Genomic DNA, 17,758 nt, shown 5'->3' on the forward strand with positions numbered 1-17,758 from the left:
AAACTTTAGTTTTACTCAGTATAGCTTTATGTTGAGTGTAGTGCATGGATTTACCACCATGAAAGTAAAGATACACTTAAATGGATTTATCATCTGAGTACTGACTAAAGCATTTCCTTAAATAATTGTGACCTTAGGAAAAGACAGTTTGTATGTAATACAGGTCAAAGTTACTAGACTTGCTACATTTAATAAGACCTAAAACATAGAATAGAATCTAGCAACTCAAGAATCTGTCTAAAGGTAATTTACAGATAGAAAACATTATAATCAGGTGTGTTTTCATTACAAAAATACAGTATTAGATTTGTAGCCCTTAGGTCAACTTTAATAATAGCATTATGATAAGCAGAGTGGGGAATGCAGAAAGCATCAGCATAGTACCTACCCTTAAGTTTATAATATGGTTACTTACCATCAGCAAGTTTTACCTCTGTTCTATTTTAGTTACCCACTACTTCCTATATCTTACCATCTCTTGGTATATTTTGCTTCTGGAATCTTAGGTTTTGTTTTTTTGGTTTTTTTTTTAAGTAGTTTCTCTGTGTATACTCTGTGTCATGCTTTTGCTTTCAAATCATTATTCTACCCCATACAGAAGGCTCTTTATTTTTGAGGATCATGGGATTTTTGGTATGTCATGAAAATGTGGGAAGCTAAGTTACCTTTCCACATCACCGATGACTGATGACTAATTTTCAGTCTTCCATCTTTACTTTAAACCCTGACATCATTTGTGGTTGACTTTATTGTTCTTAAGGATAACCCATTAAACCATCTAACCTCACAGTTCATTTAATTCTCAGTAATGACCTTCACCTTTCTCTGCTTTAAATCTCTTATGCTATTTTTTATTTTATTTTTTTTAAGATTTTATTTATTTATTTGAGAGAGAGAGAATGAGAGACAGAGAGCACGAGAGGGAAGAGGGTCAGAGGGAGAAGCAGACCCCCCACTGAGCAGGGAGCCCGATGTGGGACTCGATCCCGGGACTCCAGGATCACGACCTGAGCCGAAGGCAGTCGCTTAACCAACTGAGCCACCCAGGCGCCCTTTTAATTTTTTTTTAAAGATTTCATTTATTTATTTGACAGAGAGACACAGCGAGAGAGGGAACACAAGCAGGGGGAGTGGGAGAGGGAGAAGCAGGCTTCCTGCCAAGCAGGGAACCTGATGCAGGGCTCGATCCCAGGACCCTGGGATCATGACCTGAGCCGAAGGCAGACGCTTAACGACTGAGCCACCCAGGCGCCCCTCTTATGCTATTTTTAAAAAATTTAGCAGGGTTTGTTAAAATATAATTTACAGAGAACAATTTTATGAATTCTGATACACAAGCAGTTGGATGACCCACTCTTCTACAGTCAAGATATAGAGCAGTTCTGTCAACCCCAGAAGTTCTTTTTTTAAATAAAGATTTATTTGTTTATTTTAGAAAGAGAGCACAAGCAGGAAGGGCAGAGGAAGAGGGGGAGAAAATCTCAAGCCGATTCTGCCCTGTGCTGAGTGGGGAGCCTGATGTGGGGCTTGATCTCATGACCCTGACTGTGCCACCCATGCACCCCATCCCCAGAAGTTATTTTGTGCTCCTTGGTAGTCATCTCCTTACCTATACTCTGGCACTGGCAACCATTGATCTGCTTTTTGACCCTACAGTTTTGCTTTTTTCTAGAATGTTATATAAATGGAATCACACAGTATGTACTTTTGAGTCTGGCTTCCTTCACTTAATAATGCACTTAACATGCATTTGAGATATAGCCATATTCTTGCATGTATCAGTAGTTTGTTCCCTTTGCTGAGTAGTATTCCATTGTACCATGGTTTATCCATTCAACAGTTGAAGAACATTGGGTTTTTTCCAGGGTTGGGTAATTGTGAATGAAACCCCATGAACACTTGCGTACAGGTTTTTGTGTAAATATAATTTTCGTTTCTCTTGGGTAAATGTCCAGGAGTGGAATTGTGGATCATGTGGTAGTATATGTTTAACTTACTAGAAATTGTCAAACTGTTTTCTAAAGCTGTGCCATTTTGCATTTCTACCAGCAATTTATGGGAAATCTAGTTGCTCCACATCCTTACCAGCATGTAGTATTAGCAGTTTCTTTTTAGCCATTCTAATAGGTGTACAGTGATCTTTTATTGGCATTTTGATTTGCATGTCAGTAATAAATGATGTTGGGCACTTTTTCATGTGCTTATTTGCCATCCATAGGTGGTCTTTGCTGATCCTGTTTAAATCTTCTATCTATTTTTTAAAAAATTGTTTTCTTAGTGTTTTGAGGGTTCTTTATTTAGTCTAGATACAAGTCTGTTATCAGTTATATGATTTGCAAAAATTTTATATATGCTATTAACCAATATCACTACTATTTTTACTTTAGATAGTTGATTATCTTCTAGAGTTATTGAGAATGGGAAAATTGTCCTTTATTTTTTTATTTACCTTTATCTTAACAATTTTTGAGGAATCTTTTTTTTTTTTTTGTACAGATCCAAGGGTCTGTATTTCTTCTGCTTGAATAATTTCATTTAATATTTCTTGTATTGCGGGTCTTCTGATAATTTGCTCAGTCTTTTTTTGAGGGGGGAGTCTGAAATGTCTTTATTTCATCTTCATTTTTGAAAGATATTTTTACTGAGTATAGAATTATGGGTTGATAGTTTCTTTTAGTACTTAAAAATGTCACTCCATTGTCTTCTGGCTTGCACAGTTTTGGATGGGAAATGTGCTATAATTCTTACCTTTGTTCTTGTGTATGTAATTTAGAGTATTACCAGTCCTGTTGAACATTAACTGGAGACCTTAACTGAAGCAACAGAATTAGGGGTGAAGAAAAGCACAATAATTTGAAAGAGGAATTACATCTGTGGCTTTCCACACATATTTGTATGGAAAAATGTAAGAGAGTCAATAGATATATTATTAAAATGGGTAGAGGAGTTTAGCAAGTTTACTGGATATATGTTGACCATATCCATTGGGTACACCAAAAATAATTTTTTTTTTTAAGTTAAAATTTTTGGTGTCCATGAAAACCATAAAGTAAGCAAGAATAGTGTCAACAAATTATATGTTATACTTTTTAAAAAATTAAATGTTATTTTTTTATTATTTTTAATATTTTTAAGACCCTTGTAATGCTTAACACATTGTGATATTTGCTTATTAATAGACAAACATTAATGGAGAGCCTAAAAACAGATCCACAAAGAAAAGTTAATAAACTGGACTTTAGTTACACAAAGTTACAAACCTTTGTGCTTCAAAAGACATCATCAAAAAAGTGAAAAGAGCCCACAAAGCAGAGAAAATATTTGCAGATAAATTATGTGTCTGATAAGTGACCTATATCCATAAGAACTTTCACAACTCAGTAATGAAAAGACAAATAACCCAGTTACAATGTAAGCAAAGGATTTGGATAGACTTTTTTTTTTTTTACTGAAGAACATATACAAATTACCAATAAGCACATAAAAAGATGTTCAACATTATTAGTCACTAGGAAAATGAGATACCACTTCATACTTACTAGAGTGGCTATAATAAAAAAGGCAAGTGTTGGTAAGAATGTAGAGAAATCACTGGTGGGAGTATAAAATGGTCCAGCTACTTTGGAAGACAGTTTGGTAATTTTTTTCTTTTTTTTTTTTCATTTTGGTAATTTCTTAAAATGTTAAACGTAAAATTATCATATGAACTAGCAATTCCAATTCTATTTCTATGTACCAACCCAATAGAAATGAAAATATGTGTCTACACTTTGGACACAAATGTTCATAGCAGCATTATTGACAGTGACCAAAAAGTGGAAACAACCCAGAGTTCTATCAACTGATAAATGGATATACAATTGTAGTGAAGTACTAATATATGCTACAACATGGATGAATCTGAAGGACATTATGCTTAGTGAAAGAAGCCAGACACAAAAAAGCACAGATTACATGACTTTATTTATATGAAATATCCAGAAAAGGCAAATCTATAGAGACAAAAGGTGGATTAATAGGTACTTAGGGCTGGAGTAGGAATGAGGTGACTCATAAATGGGTATAATATTTCTTTTCAAGGTGATGGAATGTTCTAAAATTAGATTGTGGTGATGATTATACAGAGTTCTATTAAAATCACTGAATTGTATATTTACAATGAATAAATCTTATGGTCGTAAATTATATCTCAATAAAGCTATTAATTAAAAAAATATAGACTTACATTTAGGGACTTCAGGGACATAAAGGTAGCCTTACTAATCATTTGAGGTAATATTTTTTTTATTTGTTTTTAAATTTTAGTAAAATTTTTTTAGAGAGTGAGCCTGAGTGGAGGGAGGGGCAGAGGGAGAGGGAGAGAGAGAATCTTAAGCAGACTCCATGCTGAATGTGGAGCCTGATGTGGGGCTTGATCCTAGGACCCTGAGATTATGATCTGAGCTGAAATCAAGAGTCAGACACCTAACTGACTGAGCCACCCAGGTGCTCCTCATTTGAGATAGTATAATGCTTGGGATACAGTTGGGGTTCTTTATTAGACTGTTGCTAAAAAATGAATTCTGATGGATTTAAGAACTACATATGAATATGCTATATTCCTTTATGAAAGCAAAACTTCAGAATTTTATACACACACATACACATGTAAAATAATTATTTCTGTCAAAAAAAATTTTTTTTTTTTAAATTTTTTTTTTTTTTAAGATTTTATTTATTTATTCATTAGAGACAGAGAGAGAGAGAGAGGCAGAGGGAGAAGCAGGCTCCCAAGGAGCAGGGAGCCCGATGCGGGACCCGATCCCAGGACCCCGAGATCATGACCTGAGCCGAAGGCAGACGCTCAACCATCTGAGCCACCCAGGCGCCTGTCAAAAAAATTTTTTATCCAAGAAAAAATTTGTAAGCCATAAAACAAGATACAAAAAAAAAAAAAGTATGCTTTATTAAAATAAAACTTTGGGGTGCCTGGGTGGCTCAGTCGTTAAGTGTCTGCCTTCGGCTCAGGTCATGATCCCAAGGTCCTGGGATGGAGCCCCGCATCGGGCTCCCTTCTCCACGGGAAGCCTGCTTCTCCTTCTCCCACTCCCCCTACTTGTGTTCCCTCTCTCACTGTGTCTCTCTCTTTCAAATAAATAAATCTTAAAAAAAATAAAATGAAATAAAACAAACTTCTGTGCGAGAGAACAAAATGAAAAGTCAAGCCATAGTTGGGGAATGGTTGCAGTTCACGAAATTGACAGTTATCATTTAGAATGCATAAAACTGTGACTGAATTTTTAAAAGGCCAACAATCAGTTGAAAAGCGGCAAAAGGGCAATTGGAATGTAGAACATTTCAAAAAATGCTATACCTAATATGTTAAATTAAAATTTTATTTTAATGTGTTTGACAAATATAAAGTCTGATAATACCAAGTTTTGGTTATTTGGGGGAAAACAGGAACTCTTAAACATTGCTGATAGACTTATAAAATGATTTAATCATATAATGTAATAGCTGGTAAAGTTGAAAGTGTGCATACCTTAGGGCCATGTAATTCCACTTACAGATTTCTGTCGAGAAGAAACTAACACTCGGACAGGATGACACATTCATCAAGATTTTTAATGCACCATTGTTCATAATAACAAAAAAGTGAAAAGTCACACAGCTGTCAATAGAGAAATGGATAAATTGCATGTATTTATATAAACTCTGTATTATAGTCAAACTGAATGCACGAGGAATTTTGGTCTTTTGGTAAGGTTGATCTCAGTTAGATAGATAAATCTTGGTGCTGAAAGCAATGAAAAAAATGTTAGATTAAAAAAAAAATTAGAGCTGAAAAGACAGTTGGGAATACCGAGGCTAATGTTAGAGGTAGGTAGAAAATAAGAGGCAAAGCTGCTTAAGCTTGAAGTCCTTTGTTAATATTGTCTATTTGTGTTTTCCTGGCTAACTAGGCAAAAGGATCAAAATTCAAGCCTTAGGGCTTGTCCAAAGTAGACGTTCTTAGAGGATATCTTCTGCAAATTAAGCTAGACTTCAAAAGGCCATGCCTTCAGGGTAAAAGCAACCAAATCTAAAATCATCCTTCCTCTCTGCAGTTCCAAAACGTTGCCTGATGAGCAGAGCAGGAAAAGGAAGAAGTAAAAGGAGAAAAAAAACCTGAGATTGAATTGGTCACAGACTGGCCATCTAGCAGATCTGTATCCTGACAGTCAAGTTGCCTCGAGCTGTAATATTGGTTTGAAGTGTTGCTATGGTCTGAATTTTTGTGTTCCCCCAAAATTCGTATGTTGAAAATTTAATGCCCAAAGTAATGATATTAGGAGGTGGGGCCTTCTGGAGGTGATTAGATCATGAGGGTGGAGCTCTCATGGGATTGGGATTAGTGGGATTAGTACCCTTTTAAAGGTGACCCCAGAGAGTTAGCTCACCCTTTCCACTATGTGACGACACATAGAGAAGTTGGCATTCTGTAACCCAGATGAGAGCCTTCACCAGAATCTGACCATGCTGGCACTCTGATCTTGGACGTATAGCCTCCAGAACTGTGAGAAATAAATGTTTGTTGTTTATAAACTACCAGTTCCTGTTACTTTGTTACAACCACCTGAGTGGACTAAGAAATGTATATTAGTTTCCTACTGTTGTAACAAATTAACCCAGATTTAGTGGCTTAAGAGAACACTAACTTCTTATCTTACAGTTCTGAGGGTCAGAAGTCTGAAGTGGGCCTCAGTGGGCTAACATCAAGTTGTTGGCAGTGTTGTATTCCTTTATGAAAGCTTCAGGGCAGAGTACATTTTCTTGTGTTTTCCAACTTTTAGAGTTTGCCAGCACTCTGTGGCTTGTGGCTCCTTTCTGCCTTCAAAGCCAGCAGTGACCAGTTGGGTCTTTCTAATGATGCCGTCTCATTCTGACTCTTCCACCTCTCCCCATTTTAGAGTTTTGTGATTATAGTGGGTCCACCAGTATGATCTTATTATAAGATCAACTAATTAGCAACCTTAATCCCATCTGTGACTTTAATGCCTTCTTGCCATGTAATATAATTTATTCATGGGTAGTGGGTATTGGAACATGAACATTTCTGTGAGGCCATTCATTCTACCTACCACAAGATGGTTTCTAACTGATGGTGCCTTTAGGTGGGTTCTGGAAGCAAACAGTAAGCGTCTTTGGAGGAGGGTACATCCATCCTAGGCCTTGGAATTTTTAATCTTTTGAGGGCAGAAGCCAGTAAGTATGGAATTAGTAAGTGCACAAATAAAAAGGTAGGATGAGCATATAAGGGAATACATCTCCACAATTAAAAGGAAAGTACTACTGATACGTGTAACAATATGAATGAATCTTAGACAGTTTGCTGGTTAAAGAAGTGAGACACAAAAGAGTATATGTTTTGTGATTCCATTTAGATGCAGCTCTAGAAAAGACAAGTCTAGTTTATAATAACAGAAAGTGAGTGTTTCTTAGGGCTTTGGGTTGTCAGGCAATTTACACAATTTACTGTGTTCTTGATTAAGTGAAAGTATACATTTGTCAAAACTTACTGAACTTTATCCTTAAAGTGGACACATGGTATTGTATGAAAATTATATCTCTTTAAAGTTGATTTTTTTAAAAAAATCAGAGGGTGACGGGATGCCTGGGTGGCTCAGTCAGTTAAGTGTCTGCCTTCGGCTCAGGTCATGATCCCAGGGTCTTGGGATCGAGTGCTGCATTGGGCTTCCTGCTCAGCTGGGAACCTGCTTCTCCCTCTGCCTGCTGTTCCCCCTGCTTGTGCTTGCTCGCTGTGTCTCTGACAAATGAATAAATAAAATCTTAAAAAAAAAAAATCAGAGGATGTGTTTGTCAGCTGATTGTATGATAAAGGGAATTTGTAAAATGGAATATATATACAGTAGAAGAAATTAACCAGAATGCAGTTAAGTGAAAGAGATGTAAAATACAGAAGAGAGTAACATAAAGTATATAGTGAGGGCAACTTAGACACTTTTATTCAGAGTCTTACAAAGGGTGTTATCATCAACAGATGCTCACTAAAGGAATTACTTTACACAGAAGGGAAGTAATCCAAGGTGGATACTCTGAGATATAATAAGTAATGAAGAGCAAAGACAGTGGTAAATATATATCTAAACATAATAGAACATAATGCTTAGTAAAGTACACAGAACAGTAGCATAAATAGGAAACCTCTGCAATGGTGGGTAAAGATGTTGATTAACTTTAGACTTACATCCTAATTTTAGGGCTAACCTCAGAAAGCATAGAAGTAAAAGACATAATTTTCATACTGATAGGGAAGAACAAATGGAATGAAAAATAGTCAATTCCAAAATTTGCAAGAAAGGAGAGAAATAGAACCATAGAACCTTGATACAAATAGGACAAAAGTAGATAAAAAATTTAAACCCAAATATAGGGAAGCCTGGCTGGCTCAGTTGGTTACGTGCCTACCTTTGGCTCAGGTCATGATTCCAGGGTCCTGGGATCAAGTCTGGCACTGGGCTCCCTGCTCAATGGGGAGCCTGCTTCTCCCTCTGCCTGCTACTCCCCCTCCTTGTGCGCATGCTCTCTCTGACAAATAAATAAAAATCTTAAAAAAAAATAAACCCAAATTTATTGATAACTCTTTTAAATTTAAATTACTAAATTCTCACAAAATGTCAAGAGTGTTATTTTTTTGTCAGTGTTTTTAAAAGATATCCCATATTAACAATACAGAAAGATTGTAAAGAAATAATTGGAAAAGACATATCATAGAAACAATAACAAAAAATATTTTATAGCTGTATAATATTAGACCATATAGTCTAAGGCAAAAATCATTGCTAGAAATAAAATAGGTCACTTCATAATTGGATAAAGTTCTATTCACCAGCAAGCTATAACAGTTATAAAATTATAAAGAATAATACAGCCTTGAAAATATATAAAGCAGAAGTTCAAAGAAATAGAGAAAGTCACAATTTTATGAAAGATTTTAGTTACTTTTCTCAACAATCGGTAGAAGAGACGTAAAATAACAAAACTGAATAAGGATAATTTAAAGAGCACAGGTAACATGTTAACCTAATGAACAAATATAGAATGCTGTATTCAGTTTTAGAGTGCATGTTCTTTTCAGGTATATGCAGAGAATTTTCAGAAGTTGTGTATATCAACCGTAAAAACAATCTCAGGAAATTTCAAAGGCTTGAAGTTATATGGGGCATTTTCTTCAGGTAAATTTAAAAATATGCTTCCAAAAACCATGAATCCCAAAAGGAGTCATAATGGAGATTGGGAAATATTTTAACCAAATGATGAGAAAATATTATGTATCAAAAGTTGTGGAATGTCGCTTAAAGGAATACTTAGATGGAAATTGATAGCTTTAAATACATAAATTAGGAAAGAAGAACAGCTGAAAGTTAATGAGATAAACATCCATTTCAAAAAGGAAAAATAAGATAGTAGGAAGGGAAAAATGAAGGGGGAGAAATCGGAGGGGGAGACGAACCATAAGAGATCATGGACCCTGAGAAACAAACTGAGGGTTCTACAGGGGAGGGGGTGGGGGGATGGGTTAGCCTGGTGATGGGTATTAAAGAGGGCACATATTGAATGGAGCACTGGATGTTATACGCAAACAATGAATCATGGAACACTACATCAAAAACTAATGATGTTATGTATGGTGATTAACATAACATAATAAAATAAAATTTAAAAAAAAAAAAATAAGAGCCGGATAAACTAAAAATAGAGGACATGAAATAAAAACAGAAGCACAAATTAATGGATAAGGAAACATGCATAGGAAACAAGACCAAGGAATCAAAAAGATTCTTTTTAAATTAAAAAAATTGAGAAACTTTTAATGAGCTTTACTGAGAAAGAAGAGAAAGCATAAATAACCAAAGTAAGGAATGAAAAGCGAAGAGGACACGACTGCTGATGCTGTCGACGTTAGATAGATAAAAGCATACAATGAAACATTTGATGCAAATAAATTGAGAAATATAGTTGAAATTGACAGCTAGCATAAGAAATAGAATACCTGAGTAGTCCTATGACAGTTAAATAAATTGGATTGGTAATAAGCCTGTTTGGAAAGACTTTATTTCCAGGTGTCATCCCTGGCATATTTCTGCCAAATATTCAAGCAAGACATCTACATTTTTTCATTTTTCCCAGGTGGTAAAGAAAAAGAACATTACCATTCATTTTATGAGGGTAGCACAACATTAATATCAGAACTTGGTAAGTACAAAAGAAATTTATAGACCAGTTTCGATGGTGACCATAGATGCAGAAATTTTGAAGGAACTGTAGGACAGGAAACCCAGCAAAAATACCTCATGATAATGTTGGCTTTTCCTAGGAATGGGAAAATGTTGGCTTAACATATATTAAGAGATAAAGAAAAAATGACACAATTATCTCAATAGATGAAAAATAAAATTAATCATCTGTTGACGGTAGTAAAAACCTCCTTGCAAGCTAGATGTAGAAGGAACTCCCTGAATGTGATAAGTAGTGTTTATTTTATTTTTTAGAAAGATTTGTTTTATTTTATTTTAAAGATTTTATTTATTTGACAGAGAGAGACACAGTGAGAGAGAGAGAGCACAAGCGGGGAGTGGGAGAGGGAGAAGCAGGCTCCCCGCTGAGCAGGGAGCCTGATGCGGGGCTCGATCCCAGGACTCTGGGATCATGACCTGAATCACCCAGGCACCCCAAGATTTGTTTATTTTAGAAGGGGAGAGAGCATGCACGTGCATACACACATGTGTGCACATGCAGGTGGGGGAGGGAGAGAGAGAATCTCCAACAGATTCCCCGCTGAGCACGGAGCCCAACTTGGGGCTCAATCCCACATCCATGAGATTATGCCCTGAGCTGAAATCAAGAGTTTAACCAACCAACTGAGCCACCCAGATTTCCCAAATGGTTTATTTTAAAAGTATATTTAATGATGAAACTTTGAATGCTTTCCCATTTAGATTGGGCATAAGTAGTTAAGCTTAAAAATAAAACTGCCAGTTATTTTATCAGCAAAAGATGGATTTATTCAGTAATAGCAGAAAATTGCCATCCTGGACAAGCAAGATATGGCAAAACCATAGGCAAGTCCCCTGAACAGGTTTATTTAAAGAGAAAAGGAGGGAAGTTGGGTGGGCTCTTATACTAGGAGTTCAGAGTAGAGTGGCCTTTCATTAGCAGAACTGTGACAGTCTCTCATTGGTTGAACTGCTGCCAGGGGAGGAGGAAACCCTTTTTTCCTCCCTCTGGGACAGTCAAGTAGTATCCACATGCAAGATTCCTCTCTTTCTTTGAGTCTGCAGTTGACAACCAGTGGTAGGATGTGAGAGCTCCCCCTGCTGGCCTCCTGACTCCAAAAATGAGATTTCCTTTTATTAATTTTCACAAAGTCAAGGATGTCTGCTATCATCACTGATTTTCAGCATCATAATAATGGAGGTCCTAGCCAAGGCAGTAAGGTAAGAACAGGAAAAAAGAAAGCAGTAAGGATTGGAAAGGAAAAAACAAAACTACTATTATTTATAGATGTTGTACTTGTGTACATAGAGTATCCAGATGAATTATTATAATTAGAGAATTTAGCAATGTTGCTAGATACAGAGTCAATATACAAACACCAATTATGTTTCTATCAACCTACAAGAAACAAAACTTTTCAGTAGCACCAACACTATGTACTATGACTAAATCTTAATAGGATATACATAAGACCTTGGTCTTATCTAGGGAGGAGCCTAGAAGCCCAGTAGAACAAAAGTGTAAGTCCTTGTTTGCCTTCTTCATTTCAGACTTAAATCTAGGAAATGTGCAACACTTAAATTCAGTAGGCTTGTAAGGAGGGGGGGCATGATATTTTGTCCAATATAATACAGATAACATCTTAAAATAGTTGGAGCACATTGATAAATAAAATATCTTAGTAATAAAGATTTGGGGTTCTTTCAGTCTGAGTCTTTACCTAATATGAAAGTCTTTTATATAGCATTCTTGAAAGCTCTCTCTGATGATGATTCATTCACTTTTCTGCCTGAAATTTCCACTCATAGGAACTAGTACTGAATCATTTCACAAAGATTTTATTAACTACATATTTACTAAGTACTATGATAACTACATTATTTTGTCAAATCTAAGGCATTATTAATTTTAAGTTGCATCATTTCTTCACATTTTACTAAGTGAAAAAATGTTGCCACTCTGGCTATAACACACCATTGATTTTAATATGCATATTGATTTCAAAGATGTTGAAGTGTTTTTTAAAGCATTTTATGATTTATGAAACATTTCTGTAGAAGTATTTCCATTGTTTTACAATTTAGGAATACCACTGAAAAAAATCTACTTTACCTTTGATTTTTCATACCTATCATGCTACCTTTTTTTTTTTTCTTCTTCCCTAATTTAAGCACTCTTAAATTCATTCCTTTTTTTGGTTTCCTTTTTTGCCATCCTGGTCATTCTTCTTGGGATGCTTTTTACTTTATCAGTAAGTTGCTTAAAATTGAATAAGATACAGGCTTCAAAAAGAAAATTGTAAAATATTAAAATCAGTATATCCAAAAGGTAGAATACTCTTTCAAATTCATGATTCTTGTTAACTTGACAAGATTTTTGGTGTTTTTTTCCTTAAAACAAGGTAGTCCATAGCCATGAACAAATTATTGTGTTCTAATTTTTATAAGTATGTAGGTTTAAATTTTGTACATCATACTTTTCACAGCAAGATTTTCTCCCCATTGATACTCATTTACTCATTCTTGTAACTGAGGTTAAAGATGCTACTTTGTTTTATGTTAACATTTTTTGTTACAGACATAAACTGGAATGTAATACGTCTTTTTTCATTCTTCTCCTCTACAAAATTATTACCAAAAAAATCTGCCTATAATATTTCAACCTTGGAATATTTCTAAATAACAAAGATGTTTACTTGTTTTAGTAGTGAATATTTACATTTGAATATTTTAAATTCTTCACAATCATGTAATTTCTGATAGTCATTGTATGATTGTTTACTGTTTTGTGTATTGCCTAGTTCAGCTTAATTCACCTAAAGGAAAAATGACGTCTCATAGTTAGTTAAATTTATAATTTTCTAATTCATTTGGGATTATGGTTTTTGATTATTGTGAAATTTAACTTTTCCAGTAGGTTATATACTTTTCTCTCTTTTACAACACAGGTTTTGAGAGTATTTTAGAAGGGCTTTATGGACCACGGCTACGAAGAGACCTCAGCTTATTTGAAGGTAATGCTTTTTAAGTTTTATTTTAAAATTGTGACTTTCTGTCCCATTTAACAAAGAAAAATGGTTGTTCTGTGCTAACTTTACATTAAACATGAATTTGTGGTCTTGTTTAATTAGTATTTTTAAATAAAGTGATCTAAATATTGTTTTTGTTATTATATAACGTTATCATAATCTTTAGTACACTGACCAAAATGGAAAGTGAAGCTTGTTTTTGGCTTAATGGTGAAATTTAATTTTTATTGTAACGTACCCTTGCTTATTCTTTTTTTTTTTTTTTTAAAGATTTTATTTATTTATTTGACAGAAAGAGAGCACAGATAGGCAGAGTGGCAGGCAGAGGGAGAGGGAGAAGCAGGCTCCCCACTGAGCAGGGAGCCTGACGCAGGGCTCAGTCCCCGGGGATCATGACCTGAGCCAAAGGCAGACACTTAACTGACTGAGCCACCCAGGCGCCCCAACCCTTGCTTATTCTTAAAGAGGATTTCAAAAGGTTCAATTAAGTAAATATTTCCTGTTGCTCATGAAACAGGTAGCCTGGAAATCAGATTGTCGCTCTGAGAAATCCCACCATGTGTGTTAAGAGTTTTATATTTATGTATAATGCTATTTGTTATTTATTAGCCACTTCTTTCAAATGCTGTAGCATAAATCCTAGTGGAAGATTTTGATTTGTGATATGATTGCTGTGATACCATAGTTTAGTTGTTTTATTGCTTGCTTGGAAATGTAGAGCAGTAGGAGAACGATTTTGTAGACCTCTGAAATTTTATAGTACAGTTTATTCACAAAATAGGTAACGCTGGTATAGATTTTCTACTTCAATTTTGATTGAATTATTTCTGAATCTTGTATCTGGTCTGTTTTATGTCCACTTTTACCTTCTATTCTACTATGGTACCTTCCATTCTACCAAGACCCAAGACATCTCTAAAGGTGCTTCTCTCCTCTGTGTAAATAAGTCTGTTGAGGTGAGGGAATGATGGTGGAGTAGTCAAAAGTTTTCTGCCCATTCTTCATTAATGTTGAGCAGAATAATTGAGTTAGGAATCATAGATCTGAAAGTATCTATGAAAGATCATTTGTCCCAACCACCTGTCTTCGCTGAGATGAATTGATATCCATGTAAAACATGACTTTAAGAATGGAGACTCCAAAATGTGCTTGTTCTAGTGTTTTATCATTCTTCTGGCTAAGATCATTCTTTTAATTTCTCTTAACTTTAATCATTTCTCATCTTATCATAATTCAACACTGAATTATTTTTACCTGATATATTTTTTAGCAATTCTAATTGTAGTTTCACATATTTTTCTGAGCTTACAAATGAACAAAGGAAAAATCTAAAAAAACAAGAATTTAACCTAAGCCTGACATTTCTTCAGCCTTCCTTTCTTAACCTGCTGTCCTCATTCATGTCAGAAGTCAGCATTATACTTAATTGCCTTCTGACAACCCAAATTACAGCTTGTGACTCAGCCTGTTGCTTCCCCCACTTACATGTGTTTATTTATATAGTTGTATATATATGTATATATTTATGTTCCTTCAAAAATTGTTTATTATACAAAGGGCAGAATGTTCTAAGGAAATAAATGCTTTGTATTTTGTTTTTAGACTAGTATTTCTTTAGTATACAAGTTGTATGTTTATTTTAGGAAATTCAAGAATACAGATAAGCCAGAAAGAAAAAATTACCCCTACTCCCATGATCCATAGATAACTTTTAAACATTTTTATGTAAATATAAGATCTGTGTATTTGTTCTTTAATTATAGTAGTATATACTATATGCACAGTATGTGTAATTTCTGTGCCTGTTGTGTTCACTGGTATATCATTTGGGTATATTAAGTCTAGACCATCTTTCTTAATGGCTGCACAGTATTTCATTGTAGATCTATTTATAATTACTTAATAACCCATTGCTGTATATCTCATTCAGTTTATTTAAATTCAGATAGATCTTGTACTTTATGCCCTTTCAGTGCTTTTTTTGGTGGGGGGAGTTAACAAAATTAGCTAAGCTTTGAAACTTGTGTATAGACACATATTCATTGCCTTAGTTTACCCCAAATATTCTTTCTCCATGTTTCTTAGGTAAATTCTTCCTCCTCTTATTTCGTTTTTTGAATTAAAAAATTAATTAAATTGTAGCCTTAAGAATGGTGATATTAATTATTGCAATAAATCTGTATCTGTGCAAGGATGAAGACAGTCATACATTTTGAGGGAAATTAAATCAGTACTATCAAAAGTGTAGAGCCTCTTGAAAAGGCTCTGTAGAAACTATGCATTATAGACATCTCCATCTTCTTTCTTATCCTCTTATAAATTAGTGTGCTTTCTTTGTTGTTGCCATTGTTAAAAATGGTTTAATATTTAGATGCTGGGACTATAAGTATTTCTCACTATGCAAATCTATATGCAGGAATCAAATAGATTAGTGTATGTTTTTAGATGAATCATTGGAAATCTGAACCTTTGTTAACTCACTTTCCAAAACTCAGAAACCAAATATATTGGCTAGCAAAGGATTCTTGTATATTATTCTAAATTATTTTTTGTTATAAAATTAAAATACTATGTATTTTAATTTTATAACACATTAATTTAGATAGACTACATTGCATACCTACTGCTGTTTCTGTGGAAAATATATTCTAAATTTCATATTTGCTACCTTAAAAAATCAACTGTGGCACAGAGCATATTTTTAAGTTTAAGACTTTTGTATCATATACATTAATGTTTTGAGAGGTTTGTATTTTAATTCTTGAATTTGATTCAGAACCACCTCCAGATTGAATGGTTTGAAGGAAGCGTATGAGTGGTGCTAATTTTTGTTTTGTTGGAAACGAAACAGAAGCCCCTGTTTTCTGTCTTCTTTGGTATGTTTTGTGACTTTCTCTCCTTTTGGGGAAAATATAACTATTATTTTGGCAGGGGATGGGGGGAGTCTCCAAAGAAGGTTTGAATGTCATAAACTTCAAACTTTTATGTATGCCCAGAAAAGTTCCTTATTACATTCTGTGCCTCTCTTCCTTCTCATCTCTCCAAAACTTATTTTTCCTGATGCCACAGCACTTTTAAGCAAAAATTCCCTCTTTTTTCCTACTTTAGTCAGTCCTTTCTCATGTCTTATTTGTGAGCTGGTTTCTTTCACCTGTGGGAATCATCTGATTTACTTGCCATGACTATGGATATTTACAAAAATTTGGAAAGAGTGTGGTCGACCTGTGTAAACTGATAGATCCAAAGGGGGAGATTATGTCAGAATTCTTCAAGCTATAGCATATGGGCCAAATCCAGCTTGTTTACTGTTTTTGAATGGCCTGTGGGCTAAGAATAATTTTTACATTTTTAAATAGTTGAAAAAATAAAAAGATTAACATTTAGTGACATATGAAAATTACATGAAGTTCAAATTTAATTGTTCAGTTAATAAGGTTTTATTGAAAACATCCCCTCTCATTTGTTGAAACATTGTCAATGACTGCTTTTTTTTACCACAACAGTAGAGTTGAATGATGTGGCAGGTTGTATGGCCTACAAAACCTAAAATACTTACTATAGAAAAGGGTTTGCTGACCCCTGAGTGTACCACTGACTGAAATTTACTATTTTTGACTTAATATCTTTTTTTCAACTGTAAACACTATGATGATAGAGACAACAAAACTACTTTTTAATAAGATTTATTAGGTAAAACATTAAAAAAATTTTTTATATGAGTATAGTTGACACACAATGTTACATTGATTTCAGGTGTTGCAACATGGTGATTCAACTTCTCTACATGTTATGCTGTGCTCACCAAAAGTATAGTTGTCATCTGTCACCATACACTGCTATTACAACGTCATTAACTATATTCTCTATGCTGTGCCTTTATTCCTGTGACTTATTCATTCCATAACTGGAAGCCTGTTATCTCCTACTCCCCTTAGTCCATTTTGCCCATCCTCCCTACACCCTCCCCTTCCCTCTGGTAACCATCAGTTTATTCTGTGTATTTATAGGTCCAGTTCAGTTTTTAGTTTACTCATTTGATTTAGATTCCACATGAGTAAAATCATATGGTATCTGTCTTTCTCGGTCTGACTTATTTCAGTTACGGAATACTCGTGGGATCCATCCATGCTCTTGCAAATGTCACAGTCTCATCCTTTTTTTAAGGCTGTGTAATATTCCTGTGAGAGAGAGAGAGAGAGAGAGAGAGTGTGTTTGTGTGTGTGTGTGTGTGTTTAGTCTTACATCTTCCTTTTCCATTCATCTATTGATGGACACTGGATTGCTTCCTATATCTTGGTTATTGTAAATAATGCTGCAATAATGTCCACAATAGCCAAACTGTGGAAAGAGCCAAGATGTCCATCGATAGATGACTGGATAAAGAAGATGTGGTATATATATACAATGGAATATTATGCAGCCATCAAAAGGAATGAGATCTTGCCATTTGCAACGACGTGGATGGAACTG

At 34.7% G+C, this 17,758-nt stretch overlaps 1 protein-coding gene across 10 annotated transcripts in view; it reads left to right on the top strand.

Moving 5' to 3' along the window:
• Window positions 1-17,758, top strand: part of LCORL (ligand dependent nuclear receptor corepressor like) — a 164,720-nt gene that overhangs the window by 26,263 nt on the left and 120,699 nt on the right. For 8 of the 10 annotated variants that reach the window (XM_081812559.1, XM_081812568.1, XM_081812565.1 and 5 more), the window contains exon 2: window positions 13,208-13,273. In XM_081812559.1, coding sequence (XP_081668685.1) covers window positions 13,208-13,273 — 66 coding nt within the window. Of the gene's footprint in view, window positions 1-10,173; window positions 10,240-13,207; window positions 13,274-17,758 lie in introns of those variants that run through there. The other 2 variants (XM_081812560.1, XM_081812561.1) reach the window with 1 other exon arrangement.

The sequence above is a fragment of the Leptonychotes weddellii genome, chromosome 2, assembly GCF_054177405.1.
Source record: "Leptonychotes weddellii isolate Sample4059 chromosome 2, ASM5417740v2, whole genome shotgun sequence".
In the NCBI taxonomy this organism is placed as follows: domain Eukaryota; kingdom Metazoa; phylum Chordata; class Mammalia; order Carnivora; family Phocidae; genus Leptonychotes; species Leptonychotes weddellii.